Source organism: Labrus bergylta, chromosome 7 (assembly GCF_963930695.1).
Source record: "Labrus bergylta chromosome 7, fLabBer1.1, whole genome shotgun sequence".
In the NCBI taxonomy this organism is placed as follows: Eukaryota; Metazoa; Chordata; class Actinopteri; order Labriformes; family Labridae; genus Labrus; species Labrus bergylta.
The window spans coordinates 15,944,352-15,960,948 of NC_089201.1; the positions used below are offsets into that span (position 1 = coordinate 15,944,352).

The 16,597-nt window shown below is 38.9% G+C and overlaps 1 protein-coding gene across 20 annotated transcripts in view; it reads right to left on the reverse strand.

Annotated features, from left to right (window-relative positions):
• Positions 1 to 549: 549 nt before the first annotated feature.
• Positions 550 to 16,597, reverse strand: part of LOC109985990 (uncharacterized) — a 47,343-nt gene continuing 31,295 nt past the window's right edge. For 14 of the 20 annotated variants that reach the window (XR_002278049.3, XR_010666665.1, XR_002278046.3 and 11 more), the window contains 3 exons: positions 13,398 to 13,670; positions 2,938 to 3,850; positions 550 to 1,441 (listed from right to left, as the gene is read on the reverse strand). Coding sequence is in view for 3 of the 20 variants with exons in the window: in XM_065956874.1 (XP_065812946.1) it covers positions 1,409 to 1,441; positions 2,938 to 2,996; positions 3,711 to 3,850 (232 nt within the window). In the remaining 17 variants the exon portion in view is untranslated. Of the gene's footprint in view, positions 1,442 to 2,937; positions 3,851 to 13,396; positions 13,671 to 16,597 lie in introns of those variants that run through there. The other 6 variants (XR_010666670.1, XR_010666669.1, XM_065956874.1 and 3 more) reach the window with 6 other exon arrangements.

Here is a 16,597-nt window from a genome sequence, read left to right on the forward strand (position 1 = left end):
TACGGTAGCTCCCATCTGAAGGCAGTCATTGGCTCTCGCTGGAGCAGGTTTGTCGGTTTCAGTCAGGATTATGAAACCTTCCGAACCCACGCTTTCGGAAAAAAACTGCCCACACCACTTTATGAATGAAAGGATGCTCTCATTGGTGAAAAATGTATGCGTTTTCCCGCCCTTCGGAGAGCGCATGGAGACGTTTTATTGGCTGAAGAGATGCCAGTCTGTGAGGTCAGCCTGCTCCCACCTCGACATGAGTCACTCGTCTATTTTAGGTATTCTATCCGCATCATACTGCTGATAACTAATAAAGAAACGTGGGAACAGGTGCAGAGAGACATCTCAGCGCCTAGATTTCCCCAGGTTGTGTCACAAATCTCCTCCAAACTTGCTTCAGCTGCAGCATGCGTAACCGTGCAGAGAAAAACTACAATCCCCAGTCCAACTTCCCAAACTCTCGCGAGATGCCCTCATCGTAGTAAGTTCCTCATCCCAAACATTGTGGAGGGGGAGCAGAGATGTGATGTGTGGGTTATATAAACACAGAGACAGGCATGTGTTTTAATATCGCTTTATTTACGATCTTTTTCAGCATTTTACGCACATGAATAACACAGCCATGCTTGCACACGCTGCATGTTTCAGCACAAGCAGCTGTCACAATTTGCTCCCCAGCTGTGTGTGCTGTCTCCGACCCAGGAAGGCTTCATTTGCAACAGCATCTTTAACTCTCCAACATCCACCGGCACCCCTCCTGCCGCCATGCTCCCTGTCTCTCTTTCCCCTCTCTCTCTCTCACACACACACACACACACACTCAAAACTAAACGTGAAATCCTGACAAACCGAGACTCTGCTGCACAAAGCAAAAACTGTCATGTACTCAGCAGAGGAACAAGAGTATAAAAATGTGTCCAAACGTTGACAGTAATCAGGCAGCTGTTCGCATTTTTTGACACAAGAGGAGAGATCGAAGCGAACGTGACACTGAGGGAAGCAAGGAGCAGCAAGTTGTGTAACAAAATCAAAGAGGGTGAAATTAACTGTACGTGTAACCAGATGTTTCTTATTTATAGAAAACATTATCAGAGAAAAATATATTTACGAAATGTCCTCTTTTATGGAATAATTATTAAACAATTATTTTACAGCATGGAGTTTACATTCTGGCATCATAGCACAATTAAAATAGTTTTTTACACTGAACTAATTTTTGTGCACAAATATATGCAAACAAATATATTAAAACAGCACACACTGACACACACATTCTCACACACAGCTGTTGAGTGAAGAGTAAGACCGCAAATGATGTGACATTATTTTTGTTTTGGTCCCACAGTGTGTTTAAAAATATAACCTCAAATATAAACACATGTACACATTCATATCGGACGTTTTTGAGAGTCCACCTTCACGTCTCGGGTTTGTCCTCGCAGCCAAAAAGCTGAAAACAGAAAAACAAAATTTGATTTAGTCGAGCACAAATCTCTTACAAAATCCCTACATGTGTTTTCCTTTTTTAAATTTAAACATGCAGAGAAAGTGATCGAAGATGCTACAATTTCAGCTCATGTTCCGCCTCTAAAAATGGTTATAAAATAAATTAATTTCAATCTTTATGTTTCAGCTTTTGCAACATGTGCCCCAAAAAAGTACACCTCTGTATTTTCCTTTTTTCACACGAGTGTTTTGATTACACAAAAAGTTTGTTTACTCCTCCCAGTAGCGATATCCCTGAGCACACACACACACACACACACACACACACACACACACACACACACACACACACACACACACACACACACACACTCCACCTCCCCTAAATTCTGCAACACCAAACATCAGTTTCTGCCCCCTCCTCTAAGCAAACACACACACACTCTTTGTTCGACCTTATCAAAGTCAACACGTGGCCTGTTTTCTCGTCACACACACATTGAAACGATCGTTCATTACACACTGAAATATGTCATTTAATCTGCCCCGACCACTGGTGTATTTTTTAACCTAAGTAAGAGTTTTTACGTGAGCAAAACCAAAATAAAGTAGAAGAAAGAATCACAACAAGGTCGCCTTTGGCACCCTTTTCTCTGGGCTGACAAAATATAAATATAATATAATATAATATAATATATATGCAGGAATGGCACTTCTCTACAACATGAGACATATATATAAATATAAATGTGCAGTGTGGAATCATTGCATTAAACCTTAGTGTTTAAGGAAATAACATCACATTTAAACTGGTAATGCTTTGCTGGAAATGTGCAGTTCAAACACACACACACACGTGTTTTCTGCGTGTGTCGCTGTCCACCTCCGTAGTGCTGAAACGCGCATTTCAGTACCACAAGAGTGGACGGCGACACAAAGAAACCCCCTTAAAGTCTCCCATGAAGACTTTAAAAAAACGAAACCTCCACAGCTTTTCCCACAGCTATACGAGCTACACCCACATACATACACACGCACACTTGCCCTGTCCTTTACACACGACGATGAAAACTTTTGGTCTTGTTTTCAACACTTTTATCCGCTTATATCCATTATTTCCGTCTGTAGCACAGCATGCTTATATCAGGACAGACGATCACTTTTTTTCTACAGCAGCAACACACAACAAGAGCAAGTTTCCCCTTTTCGCCACTGCAAAAAGCTTCTTCATGTGAAGACCTGGGACGACAACACGTCGCTCTAATAGGCTACACCGTAAAGCTGGAAAAACTGCTTAACTACGTTGTATTGAACCGCCGAGGAGACCCCACTCAAAGCTTACTTTCTGGCAGCTCCTTCCACAAATTTCTACCCAGCTAGTCTTATTTCTGAGCCTTCAAGATATCTGACAAACGACGCAGGTCCAGTGCATCCTCTCAACAGCACCACTTCCAACAGTTCACAATATAGTTAATAATTATATTATATTTGTATACACACCTTCGGTTGTATCACCTCTGTTTCGTCCCACGTGCACTGGGACGCCACAGCAGCTGCGTCTGAGGGCACAGACACGAAAGTAGCTTCATTTCAAAATCAGGAAAAAAAGAGGCAAATGACTTTCATTTAAAAGCTTTTTACAGATAGATTCATGTCTGTATGGTTTGAAAGATGACTGAAAAAGATTTAACATTAAATACCAGATGTCTAAGTGATCCAGGCTTAAATATTTTGATTTTTATTTCAAACATCTCAGCCCATAAATTCATGCAAAGACTAAAGCATCTCTAAATTTCACTCCATGGCTTCTTCATATGTGTATTTCAGTGTCTGTGTGTGTCTGTGTGTGTGTGTGTGTGTGTGTGTGTGTGTGTGTGTGTGTGTGTGTGTGTGTGTGTGTGTGTGTGCGCGCGCACAGGCATGTTTAGCATGTCTGAACCTCCCCTCGAGAGATTATAAATATCTTCTTATAAAAACAAAAAAAATGCAAATTGACCTGAGTTTTGTGTGTGTAAGAATGAAAGAAATAGACTCATGGTGAGTCTTTAACTTAAAGAACGGGTCTGATTAAAGTTTGTCTCATCTCTTTAAACTCTGACTAACTTAAATTATTTTATATAATATTTTTACAGTTTATCAGTCAGTAATTATTGCAAACATCAGAAGTGGAATTTCTGTTTTCATGCATTTGACACTTTGCACACTATTTATGTTTTTTTTTTGTAGCTGTGATTTGTTTTTGTAGAATATTTCAAAGGAAACATACAACTCACCTGTGAGTGTGTGAGTGTGTGTGTGTGTGTGTGTGTGTGTGTGTGTGTGTGTGTGTGTGTGTGTGAGAGAGAGAGAGAGAGTGTGTGTTTTTTTATTGCAGCTTCCCGTGTTGCCCACTCTCACATTGTCCTTTTTGATCCTGCAAGAAAAAAATAGTTTTCTTTAAAAACAAGCAGAACTATACAGTAGATTTCCTTTTAATAACACACACTTACACAACGACTGAATTAAAAAAAAAACACAGAGAAAGAAAAACACACACTCCTCTGTGTGGTTTAGAAGCAGGAAGACCAGCGCGCACACACACACACACACACACACACACACACACACACACACACACACACACACACACACACACACACACACACACACACACACACACACACACAGCATGCAGAAAGCAACAATAACAGAAGCTCAAACACTTTTAAATTGCCTATATGGTCTGATTAATGTCTCGACATTGTGTTCACATTTTTTAAAGGAATTCAGATGCATGTTTACACACACGCATATACACGTGTGCGCGCGCACACACACACAGCTAAGCTCAAAAACTCTCATTTAACGCTTCTTCACGTGTCTCAGTCTGATCAATGTCTCGACATCATGTTCAAAATGATCACAACGGAATCAAGATATGCAAAACTGTTAAACCAACACGACAACATCAACACACAAACACAGTCATACAGACACGCACACACACACACACACACACACACACACATCTTAACTATCCATATTAGCTAAATATTTGTGTTTCTTCTTGAACATTTTAAACACAGACTTTAAAACTATAAAACTATGGAGACATACAGATGTGGACGAACATCTACGCAAATTCTCTCACACACTGATTCACAGACACACTGACGCAGACACACACAGACACACACTGACACTGACGCACACTGATGCAGACACACACAGACACTGACGCAGTCACACACAGACACACACAGACACACTGACGCATACCCACACTGAAACAGACACACACAGACACACACACACACACACACACTGACACTGACACACACACACTGACACAGACACATAATGACGCAGACACACACACTGACACATGTACTGTACATGTAACACTCCGACTTCCATCAGCTCTGCATCAAGTCTAAACAAGTCAACACAAAACATTTAAACAGTAAATTCATCCGTCATCATCTCAAAAATTAAACAAACTCTGAACTGTATAGCCGCTCTTCAATCAGGAGAGCCACCCTGATCACAGAAGACTTCTCTCACTCCCTCCACCCTGATCACAGAAGACTTCTCTCACTCCCTCCACCCTGATCACAGAAGACTTCTCTCACTCCCTCCACCCTGATCACAGAGGGCCCCTCTCACTCCCTCCACCCTGATCACAGAAGACTTCTCTCACTCCCTCCACCCTGATCACAGAGGGACCCCTCTCACTCCCTCCACCCTGATCACAGAGGGCCCCTCTCACTCCCTCCACCCTGATCACAGAAGACTTCTCTCACTCCCTCCACCCTGATCACAGAAGACTTCTCTCACTCCCTCCACCCTGATCACAGAGGGACCCCTCTCACCCCCTCCACCCTGATCACAGAAGACCCCTCTCACCCCCTCCACCCCTCCTTCCAGTTACTGCCATCAGACAGACGCTACAAAGTCCCTCTGGGTAAAAAACAATTCCTTCGTTCCCTCTGTCCTAACCACCCTGAACAAAATCAAAAAGACCCCTTCTTAGCAGCTGTTTTTTTTATTGCTTGTACTTTGTGTTGTGTTTTTTAAATGTGTTTATTGTTTGACACTTCAAGGAGAATTTCTTTCATTGTTAGGACAGACAATACGGTTTATCTATCGCTCTATCTTCTGCTTTTTAAATCCTTCTTTGAATAAACATTGAAATCAGTTTTTAATTTAATATTCAGGGTCATTCTAAACTTAACATGAGAAACGTTTAAATGTTCTGATTATATATGAATTTGCGCTCAGAGGTCACATTAAATAAGAACAGAGATTTAGATGTTACACTTTGTCTTGGTTTTAGACGTCAGAAGTCACACCAGACAAAGTGCTGATTTACACACACTAACACACACACACTCACACACACCCCTTGAATTCAAAGAATATATCTGAATAGAAATACCTAAATACCTGTCTCATTGTGTTATTGTATCTCTTGAAAATTAGTCTACATTTTATCGTTTGAGGATGATGAATAAACACAAAGATCCAGAAGTTAAAAGTGTGTGTGTGTGTGTGTGTGTGTGCGTGTGTGTGCGTGTGTGTGTGTGTGTGTCGGACTTCTGTGAGTTTGTGAAAGCATGTGTGACTTTTTTCTGACGTATTTTAAGGATTTTAAAATTTACAACAATTTAACGTCATCTTTCTTAAATTGTAACTTCTTGCTACATTCATATTGGTGCCTTAATCAAACACACACGCACACACACACACACACACACACACACACACACACACACACACACACACACACACACACACACACACACACACACACACACACACACACACACACACAGAGCCTCAGTCACCCATGTGCAATACCAACACATGCTGGATAACATTGCCTTCTTCACTGAGCCTTGTGTGCATTATCTACACAGTTCAACCCTGCATGTGTATATTTGTAAATATTGATTATATATTCAAACTCCCTGTGCTTTAACATAGTGTATCATTCTTCAGATACTCTGTGCTTTGGTATATAATAGGATATAATAGAAATTTATTTTTCCCACAATGTGCAAAATTGTCTTTGGCTTCACAAGAACATGATGACATGATGACAAACAAGACAACATTCAAACACAGCGAGAAACCAGAAGAGCGCCTGTAGTGCTCGACAACAACACAGTCAACATGGTTTGTATGTTTCAAATTATTTAGTTCAATAAGTTTAGTAAATCTATAGGTTTAAAAAAACCAGAGTGCACTAAAAAGGTGGGGGGCTTTTAGATTGGCTCGGAGAGAGAGCGTTTAGTTTTGCTGCCCCCTCTGCAGGAACTTTCTCCAGATTGACTTGAAACAGGCAGATCTCATTTCACTTTAAGCCTTTGGCTCCATCTTAAAGACAAAATATGCGAGACCATTGGACAGTGCCTGACGTGTTCCTGAACTGTAATCTGTCTTCAAGACTCTGCACTTTATCTGCAAACCAATTTGCACGTTGTAATCATTTTTTTTCTCTGAACTTATTGTTGTGAATTGTCTCTGAATCATGTCATATTTATTATGACGGGTGCTGCTGCCCTCTTGGCCAGGTCGCCCCTGTGAAAGAGACTTTGATCTCAATGGGTTAATTACCCAGTTTAATAAAGGTTCAATAAAAATAAATAAAAGGTGTTTTAGGTTTTTCCTTTAATTCAATTGCATTTGGGACAAATTACTTTTTTCTAAAAACAATTTGTGGCTCTCTCTCCTGATGGAAGTGCAGTTTGGTGCGTATTTCTGCTTATTCTACTTTTATTATATTATATATATTATATTCTACTTATATTTGTATCCCCCCCTCCCAGGATTAATAAAGTATTTCTAATTTCTGATTTCTAAAACATGCCCGTTGTAATCAGAACAACACCCACCACTACTAAGAGGACAAATAAATGAAACTGAAGTATAAATAATGTTGTTAAAACTTAGTCACTGCGCCCGTTCAACATTTTTAAGAAAAACCGTTGCAAATATAAACTTTATAAAATGTTGTGCAGTGTTTTATTTGATTTATAGGAGCCTGTGCAGCCTCAGTTAGGCAGGAGTGTGTGTCGTCGTTACGCTGTGTCACCTCCGCTCGCTGCTTTCACTTTGCAGATTTTTTTAAATGATGCTTTCAGTGGCATGCAAGTCAGCAAACACACACACTAGAACTGTAAAAAAAAAACACAAAAAACACACACACTCTCTCTCTTCAGGACCGCTGAACTGTGGGGGTCAGGTTTTCAAAAGTTATGGCTCACACATCACCTGCTCCCTTTAAATGATCACTGAATTATTTCCTCTATAGCAGTGATCATCAACTGGCTCACATCCGGCCCCCAGAATATAAATCATTTGGGGTGATTAAACAATAAACATAAAAAATACAATCCCAAGGCTGAAATACTCGCGTTAGGTGACTCCAACTTCTTCACATCGGGCTTGACAGCTGTCAGGCTCATGTGCAAACATATTGTATCTGCCAAGAAAATAGCTGTCCCTTGTAGAAACGTAGCTGATGACCCCTGCTCTGTAGTGTAAAATATAATGAAGGTGGGATAGATTTTAGTAAACCAGCTTTAAAGGTATCACTCTGCAGATCCTGCTAACCAGCCCGTGTAGAGTGTACATTCTGACAGACAATCTGTGTGATTTCTGATGGATTGAATCCTGTGGACGCTGACAAGGAGACGCTGGAAATTTGAGTTTCTCTACCTTCAAAATAATCTCAATTAAAAGTGTTCAAAAACATAAACTCAGCTGACCGTTTATCACGCTGGGAAAAATGCAAACTACAACAACAAACATGCAACATTTCTGCTCTAAAGGAGGTAAAAATGTTGAGTGTTGTTGTTGTTTAGAGATTTTAATTTCTTATCATTTTGGTCATGGAGATGTAGCTTATAGCTGGTGCTATTATTTTGTCCGTCCTGTTTATGTCATCGAGGGTCAGTTATTAGAAACACCTTTCACTTGTTACCTCATACTGCACAAAGCTCTTAAACCTTAAATTTATTATCATTTAACACCTCGCCAATGTTCATAATGAATAACCTGGTGCTCTCCTTTGATGTAGCTCGACTGTGTTTTTTAAGTGGTTCTCAACTGGTCTAGCCGCAGGACCCACCACCAGCTCCCACAGTACATGGAAGAATTGCGATCCAAATCACTGATTTTTGTCCAGCTTACCAGATTTACAATGTGAAAAATTTGTGCAGATGGAACAAAGAAACAAAACGAACATGTTGGAAAAAAGCTTCATAGACTTTGGACACATTTCCACCCACAGGTATTTCACTGCCCACTGGAAGTGGCTCTGCGACCCACTTTTGGGTCTCGACCCACCTGTTGAGAACCACTGCTCTATATGTCGCCTTGTATAAAACGCTGCGCTGCCTTGTATCTCTCCCCATTTAGGTTGCCTTCAGGTAGTAAAGGGTGCGGAGCCGGTTTATTTGATTTCATGCACCTGGGCAGACTGGGCCTTGGTATTCTCAGTCTCAAATCTTTCTCTTTTGTCATCACCAACTTTGATTTGTGGTCTTTGTTTTGCCTCAGTAACACCACACACATTCACAATTACAATCACCTCTGATTTACAGACTGAATATTCTATGATTGGGATACTTTGCTGCTGCGTGGTCTCCCTGTTTGTCCAGCTCACTGAGCCTGGGTTGAGACAACTGTTCCTGGTGTTTGAATGGCAAACATTTTGCATATAAGGTATTTTCTTTTCTATTTGTACCAAAAATTAGATCAAAGTCCAGAGAGGGGGTCTTTAGTTACTGTGGTCTTTCTCTCTGGAACAAACTTCCTGCTGACGGTCTCTACTTTTAAAGCTAAACTCAAAACCTATCTGTTCTTCAAATCATACGAATAGTTATTGTGTGTTTGTATGTGTGTGTGTCAGTGGCCTAAGATGGTCACGACAGGCCCCAGTGCAAACTATCAGGCCATAGTGCACGCTAGTTACAGTGAACACACACACATACACACACAGGATTATTTAGGGATAACGTTCTAGCTTCGATCCTCCTAACGTCATCTGTTGTACTGCTGTTGAAGCATGGGCCGAGCTGCTGCGTTGCTGGTAGGAAGGGGCAGGGGGTCAGCTGTGGGCTGGCGACTGTTTGTGAAACCAAAAGAGTCTAAAGTAGGGCGCCTCGCTGCCCTCTACTCAGCATCAAGAACTACAGACACTGAAATGATTTACAGAAAGTTCAATCAGTGTAAGAATCTGAAACCTGCACACGTCTCTTAAACAGTTAGAACAAAAACTGAACATTAAGACTCTGCTGTAGACATGACTGCAGCATCTTAGTTTCAGGTGTTTGATAAACTGGCATCTGAGATAACACAATCATCAGGATTAATCCACAAGATTTCAAATGAGGTCCAAGCATCACAAACCCCAAAATCAGAGACACTCTGGTAAAAAGAAATGAATCAAAATGTAGGATGAAATAAAGAATACTCTGGGGTGAGGATTTACCCCGCCCGCCCATATTTACATTTTTCTGTTTCCTCCTGTTTGTTTCTACGGCACACTCCCATCACAGAGGTGTAAATGGACAGGTGTACAGACTACAGATCTTATATTTAGGATGCAACATTGTTCCACATTTCAGCAGCGAGATGGAGGCCCTTTATTGTCCTCTGATTGTTTCACGCTCCTCTGACTGAGAAATATTTAGATTTTTAAAGATTAAGCACCATCGCATTTAGCGGAAAGAATTATCTGGATCCAGAAACATTTTAAATACTAGAAGTTTATTTGTTTAATTCCATTTTATATTTACCTGACTCAAGAAAAAATGAGGTTGTTATATGCATATCATGTAAATGCAGGGAAGTGTAAAAACAATAGACTGAGGAAGAAAATCACCAAGCACTCTGGTCCAAACATAATCGTGATGATTTAAAAAAAAATAATTGTTATTTGAGCGGACATATCTCCTCCCTCATATACCTGATTCAAGCCATGAAGATGATGATGATACAGAGCACAAACAGAACATTTGCAAATTAACAAACCACACTGCAAACTACATAACAACAAATGTTACTGAAACAAGGTAAGGACTTTCTTCAGAGAGGCGTCTATAGACCTCTGTTGATTAAAGAAAAGTTAAACTGCTTTAGAGAAATCTCTCTTGTAGAAAAGATAATTGGCTGTAAATCAGAAGACGCAGGCATCAACTGTGAGTTTCTTTTTATTTCTACTCTTGAATTTACTTTTTCTTGATCAGATTTAATCTGTACTTTTGACAGAAAGTAAAACCTACACATGACCGTGTAAAGAGGTTCTCTTATTCCTTTTTATTTCATTTCATGGAGGGGAGTTTGTGTGTCTGTTTTCATCATCAACTTTATGACAGACTCAGGAGTCCGTTTTTTTTACATATTTTCAACATTTTAAAAAGGTTGAGGAAAATGTAAGACCAAAACAATTAAATAATCCAGGTCTACACTCTCAGGACGGTTAGAAAAATATAAAAGGTTTTAATTCATTGGGCTAGAAACATTAAATACACCAACTCGTATCAGCTTGCGCCTTCATCAGGGTGCAGTGAGTCACTTTTTGTCTTTCCTTCCATGTTGCTTTGAGGGATACCAGAAGCGCTCCTATTTTCTTCATATTTTCAACTTTATTTATATTTAACTTTTTCTTAAATGTTGCCTAAAATTGTAAAACTTGGATGAATAGCCTGTGCTTTTATAATGTATGAAATGACGCTGCCTTTATTTGGGACAGGCGTTTATAAAAGCCCACTGGACATTACATTTATTTTCTCTGCATGCACTCTGTGAGTAGGTTACATATACAGTAAGATTTTTTCTCATAGTCCTCTACACAGCTCAAACATTGCACCTTTTGTACAGTTTGGTTCTAATTTTTTATATTTTACATTTTAAAATTATCTTTTATATATTGTAATTGCTTCTTATACTTTATTATTTAAGTTGTTGCTAGTTCTGCTTTATTTCCTTGTTAAGTGTTTAGCACCAATACACCAAGTCAAATTCCTTGTATGGGTAAATGTACTTGGCAATAAAACCCGATTCTCATTCTGATTCTGATAAGAGACGGGCCTTCACCGGACTGAATCAAAATATTCATCTTAATCAACATGCTTCACACTGTGAGTTTATAATAATAACTCTTCTGTCTTTGTTGAAAGTGAAAGTTTACATATAGTGTATATATTTCCAGTACTATTTTATTACTACCATAGTTTTCTTCTTATCTTTGGTTTCTGTAAATATGTTTATTTTGAACCTTTTGCTTTTTTGTGCTGATTGTACTCCTCTTTTTTTGAGCTGTCATAACAACCACATTTCCCCCATTAAAGTTTATCTTATCTTCATTATTTTCAATCAAAACGTGTGCACATCAAAGTTGGAAAAGATTATAATATAGTAAAGTTACACCAGAAATAATATTTAACTGAGTGCAGAATAAGGATTTTTAGAGAGGGAGAGACCCTGATAGTATGACCACTAACGACTGCTGTACTGCTCTTTGGAGCTGTAAACATATCAGAATGTCTTTAGTTGTTTAAAGCAGATTTTAAAGGGTTAAAAAGTTGCATGAAAAAGGAATTTAACATTTACTCTACAATTTATTTCCATCTCTTAAGGCAGCACAAGCAGCAGAGTCCTCCCTGTCTCTCTCTCCGGTCACTCACTGAGGTTTGAATGTCTCAGGTGGACTGAGAGAAACCCTTGTTATCATATTTTTGATCCCCAAACTAATCGAAATGCAAAAGGGGCGTCTAATTGAAACCTGGATTTATTAGTCAAAATGTGCGTCAACACCGGGCAAGTAAAAAGGCCTGGGCCTCTACATGGGATTGGCTTTTACATGAAGTTTGACATTTTGTATTTTCTGCATCGAGGCTATGACCATGTGTGAATCATTTGATGTTTGGTCCCTTTTCAGCTAAGTAAAGATCGTATGTGAACAATTCAATAAAAAGTTCATCATAAAAAAAGAAAGGAACGTCGTTCACATAGAACCAATGTCCTCTCTGATTGAAATAACAGTATGCGTTTTAAAATAGACAGTTTATAAATATCTTTCTCTATTGAAGCAGGTAATCCAATTTCCTAACTGGAGCTGGGCGTATAGTGTGTTTTCATTTCTACTTATTTCTATTGCACTCTGGAGCACTTTGTGTCTTCCAGTGAAATGAGGGATTGTGTTGTTTCTCAGTCTGAACATTTCAATGAGCACGTGTAAACTTTTTGTTTTTTTTAATGCAACAGATGCATTCCAGTTCAAGATGTTTTTAAATACAGCTGCAAGAAATGTCATAAAGTGTAACACCAGGTGTGCTGTTTGCACCGAGACTCCTGAACTGTTGTGATGTTATGTGACAGACACATAACATGTTTCGGCTTGTGATCGTTTTTCACTTTTTTTTTTTCTCATTTATAAACTTCCCTTTTTTAATTGACGCTTGCAGTGTGTTTCTTGATGACCCTGATGAAGACTGAAACGCTTCGGTCTAATAAAGTTCATAAAATTGATCTTCATACTACGAGTGTTGCTGGAGATTTTTTTGACCTCTTCAGCTCATGCGGGGTTAAAAGTTTCAGGACATTTTTCCTAACAGCTGAGATAATTGATTTGTGGCTTGTTGATACTTGACCAAGTTTTCCCTCTTCTGTGCTCCACCTTTTCTGCTCCTCTTTTATTTCCCCCTTTGACTTGGGTAAAATTAAATGCAGAGTTTGAGTTGTTTTTTCATATTTCTGGACAGATGCATTCAGGGCAAACCCCTCAACTTAAAATAAATCTGCTCTACCTTTTATCTGTCAAAGCTTCTGTCTCTGTCCTTCTTTGAATGTCGACTCTTGCTTTTTGATTTTACAGATAAAATTTCAGACTTTTTCTGCACCTTTTTGTTTATTTTCAATTGGAATAAATCCCATTTATACTCAAGCAATCCAAAGTCACACCCATTTACCTTCCCAGTCTGGGATTCGACGTCTCTCTCTCTCGCTCTCTCTCTCTCTCGCTCTCTCTCTCTCTGGCTCTGAGGACAAAAGGGGGGTGGGTGTGTCCCACAAAAAAACCGGCCTGACTTTCAGGAGTGTCGGGACTCGTGCAACTTGAATAAAAAGGCGTCGGTTGATTCCAAGCTTTCTCTTTCTCTCTCCACCCTCCTCCTACTCCTCTCAGCCTTTGTTGTTATTCTCCGCTTCATCGGCTAGTTTCCCCTTTTCTTTCCTTTGTGGTTCTATAGATACAAAAAAAAAGACAAATGTGTGTAAAAAAAGTGTAGAACATACACTTTCAAAGAGGCATGCACAATAACACTCAGCGTGGCTCCACTAACAACCTGGTCTGTTTCATGGTGGTGAAAAACACATGAAGAAGTAGTGAGAAATATCCCTGGAGAAAGTATTGAACACATGTATGCAGGTATAATGTAATGAAGAGATAAACAGCCGGTGTGTGTGCAGGTATCAGGGGCGGCGGCTTCTGCTTGGGTGGGACACAAACTGTTGGGGTCCCGTTTTGTTCGACTCCTCCGGCCAAAAAGGACAGACCGCTAACAACTCCTTCTGCATGTGCTGCAATTTTGGTGATAAACACACACACTCACACACGGACACACACTGGAACTGTCACAGACGTGTAAATGTATGAGAACACATCACAATGTATGTGATAAGTACAGACTGTTTAACGTGCAGACAAACAAGAAAATGAAGTGAGGTAGCAACACAAGCAGGATGTATCATCATAATCACACATAAAACTACATGTGTAACTTAATTTGTTTTGTTTTTTTTAATTTCTCCCAAACACATCAAATATATATTCAGACTCAAATTAAACCGTGCCTACACCAGGCAGTGATATGAAGAACAGAAAAAATAGTTCAGGATTTAAGCAGGATTAATCTGACAGTTAAATTTTATCTTCATCCGATATTTACACACAGTGTGTCCTTTTACACACACACACACACACACACACACACACACACACACACACACACACACACACACACACACACACACACACACGTTAAGTTAAATAGAATTTAAAGAGATAATCAAAATGTTAATCCAACCCACTGTTCTTTAACTTAAAGACTCACCATGAGGCTATTTCTTTCATTCTTACACACAAAAAACTCAGGTCAATTTCCAGATTTTTGCTTTTCTAAGAAGATATTTGTAATTTCTCGAGGGGAGATTCACTTTTTCACTCAGTTGTTGAGACATACTACACACACACACTCAAACATACACACACGCACGCATGCACACACACACACACACACGCACACACACGCACACACACGCACACACACACACACACACACACACACACACACACACACACACAAATTTAATGTTTTTATGTCTCTTAATCATGTTGGTTATTTTTTATTTGTGCTTGATTTCGTTGTCCTCCTGTCTTCCTTTACTCTCTCGTCTTTCTCTTTCCTGGCACCAAAACTTAGTCCTCCACACCTCTACTCAGGTAAAAATAAAACAAAAAAACAATTTATGTGTAGTTTCTGCATTTTTAGTCTGCTATAAAATCATATTTTGCTAAATGTGAAGTCCTGTTTTTATTTTTTATGTGTGATGTTTTACGTGGGGTCTTGACTTGTGATTGTTGCTGCTGTAACAGAGTCATTTCCTGCAGAGGATTAATAAAGTATTGACCAATAAATGTAATTCTGACATTAAAACGTACAAACATGGACGCCCTGTGTACAGCTCTGTCATTCCTTTTATTGTGGTGCAACAAGGAAACATCATCTTAACAGAAAAAGAGAAAATTCACTGCCATACAAAGAAGGCTGAATTTCTTCTTTTCTTTTTTTTTTATAATTACACTCTTGTTTTGTGACAAACCCGATGAAGCCGCACGGCTGAAATGTTTGTTTGAAGATGTTTTTACATAAATAAAAAGAAGAGGTCATTTATCCTTCCTGTGTGCGCTGAATCTCCTCATTTTACTGTATGTCAAAATCTTCTTAAAAAACTTAATTTTAATGAATCTCTTATTGTACTCTCTTACTGTATATTAATGCTGATGAATCCTAGTGATACCAGTCCTCCCAGTGCAGACACTGGTTTAGCTGTCTGTGATCATATTGGTGATGTTTTGTTTGTTTGTTTGTTTTTACATTTTTTTTAATGGTCCTCTGAGTCTGTCAATAAAAACAATAATGATGTATTTAATTTTTTGTGTCAGTATGTGAGGGATAAAATGTGATCAGAAAGATTTATTTCAACCACACAGACAGCAATGTTGAGTGTGAGTGTGTGTGTGTGTGTGTGTGTGTGTGTGTGTGTGTGTGTGTGTGTGTGTGTGTGTGCGTGTGTGTGTGTATTTTATATCTATAATTTGTCCATACTACAGCTCACCTTGTATTACCCAACATTACCCGACACAACTTGTTGAGAGTCTTGAAATGAGACATGCTAACTTATTTAGATTGTCTCATGTTAGGACACTGATGAGCTCCCATTGACAGATTTTTTTTTCTTTTACTCATAACTAGCAATTCAAGCCTTTTTTTTTTTTTTTGCTTTATAAATCTTGAAGTAAGATGTTTAACTGGACTTGTCAGGTGAGTGTTGATTATATTGAGTGTAATGAAATATTTTTGACCAAAAATAAAACAAACACTTGCTTATATTTGAGTTTTTGCAGGATGGTTATTGTAGAAATACGCTCAAGGCTTGAAAATCACATCCCAAAACCGAATACAAACTGACACAGAGCGTACAAAATCACACCTACAGCCTACATATATGTGTTAAAAAAAACTCTGCTTATATATGAAAAAGGAAAGGTGGAGTGTGGCTTAAAATAAATGTGATGAATGAGATATGTTTTACCAGAAATTAGACGAATATACTACTGCTAATATTTGACTTTTTGCAGTGCACACATGTGATTTTAGATGTTCATGTGTGAAATGTTTTCATTTTAGATGCAACGAGAAGAAACTGAAAACAAATTGTACAAATGCAAAGCTGCATATTCCTTGCGGAAGATGTATCCTCTTCATGAAGTCTGTTTCTATAACATGAAAAAGGACTTGACATTTGTCTGACCCATCATCAGTTTTAGTTGATTTGATTTATTCTGGGAGTTTTTTTTTTCTGCTTGTGAGAAGCTGCTAGGCTGTGC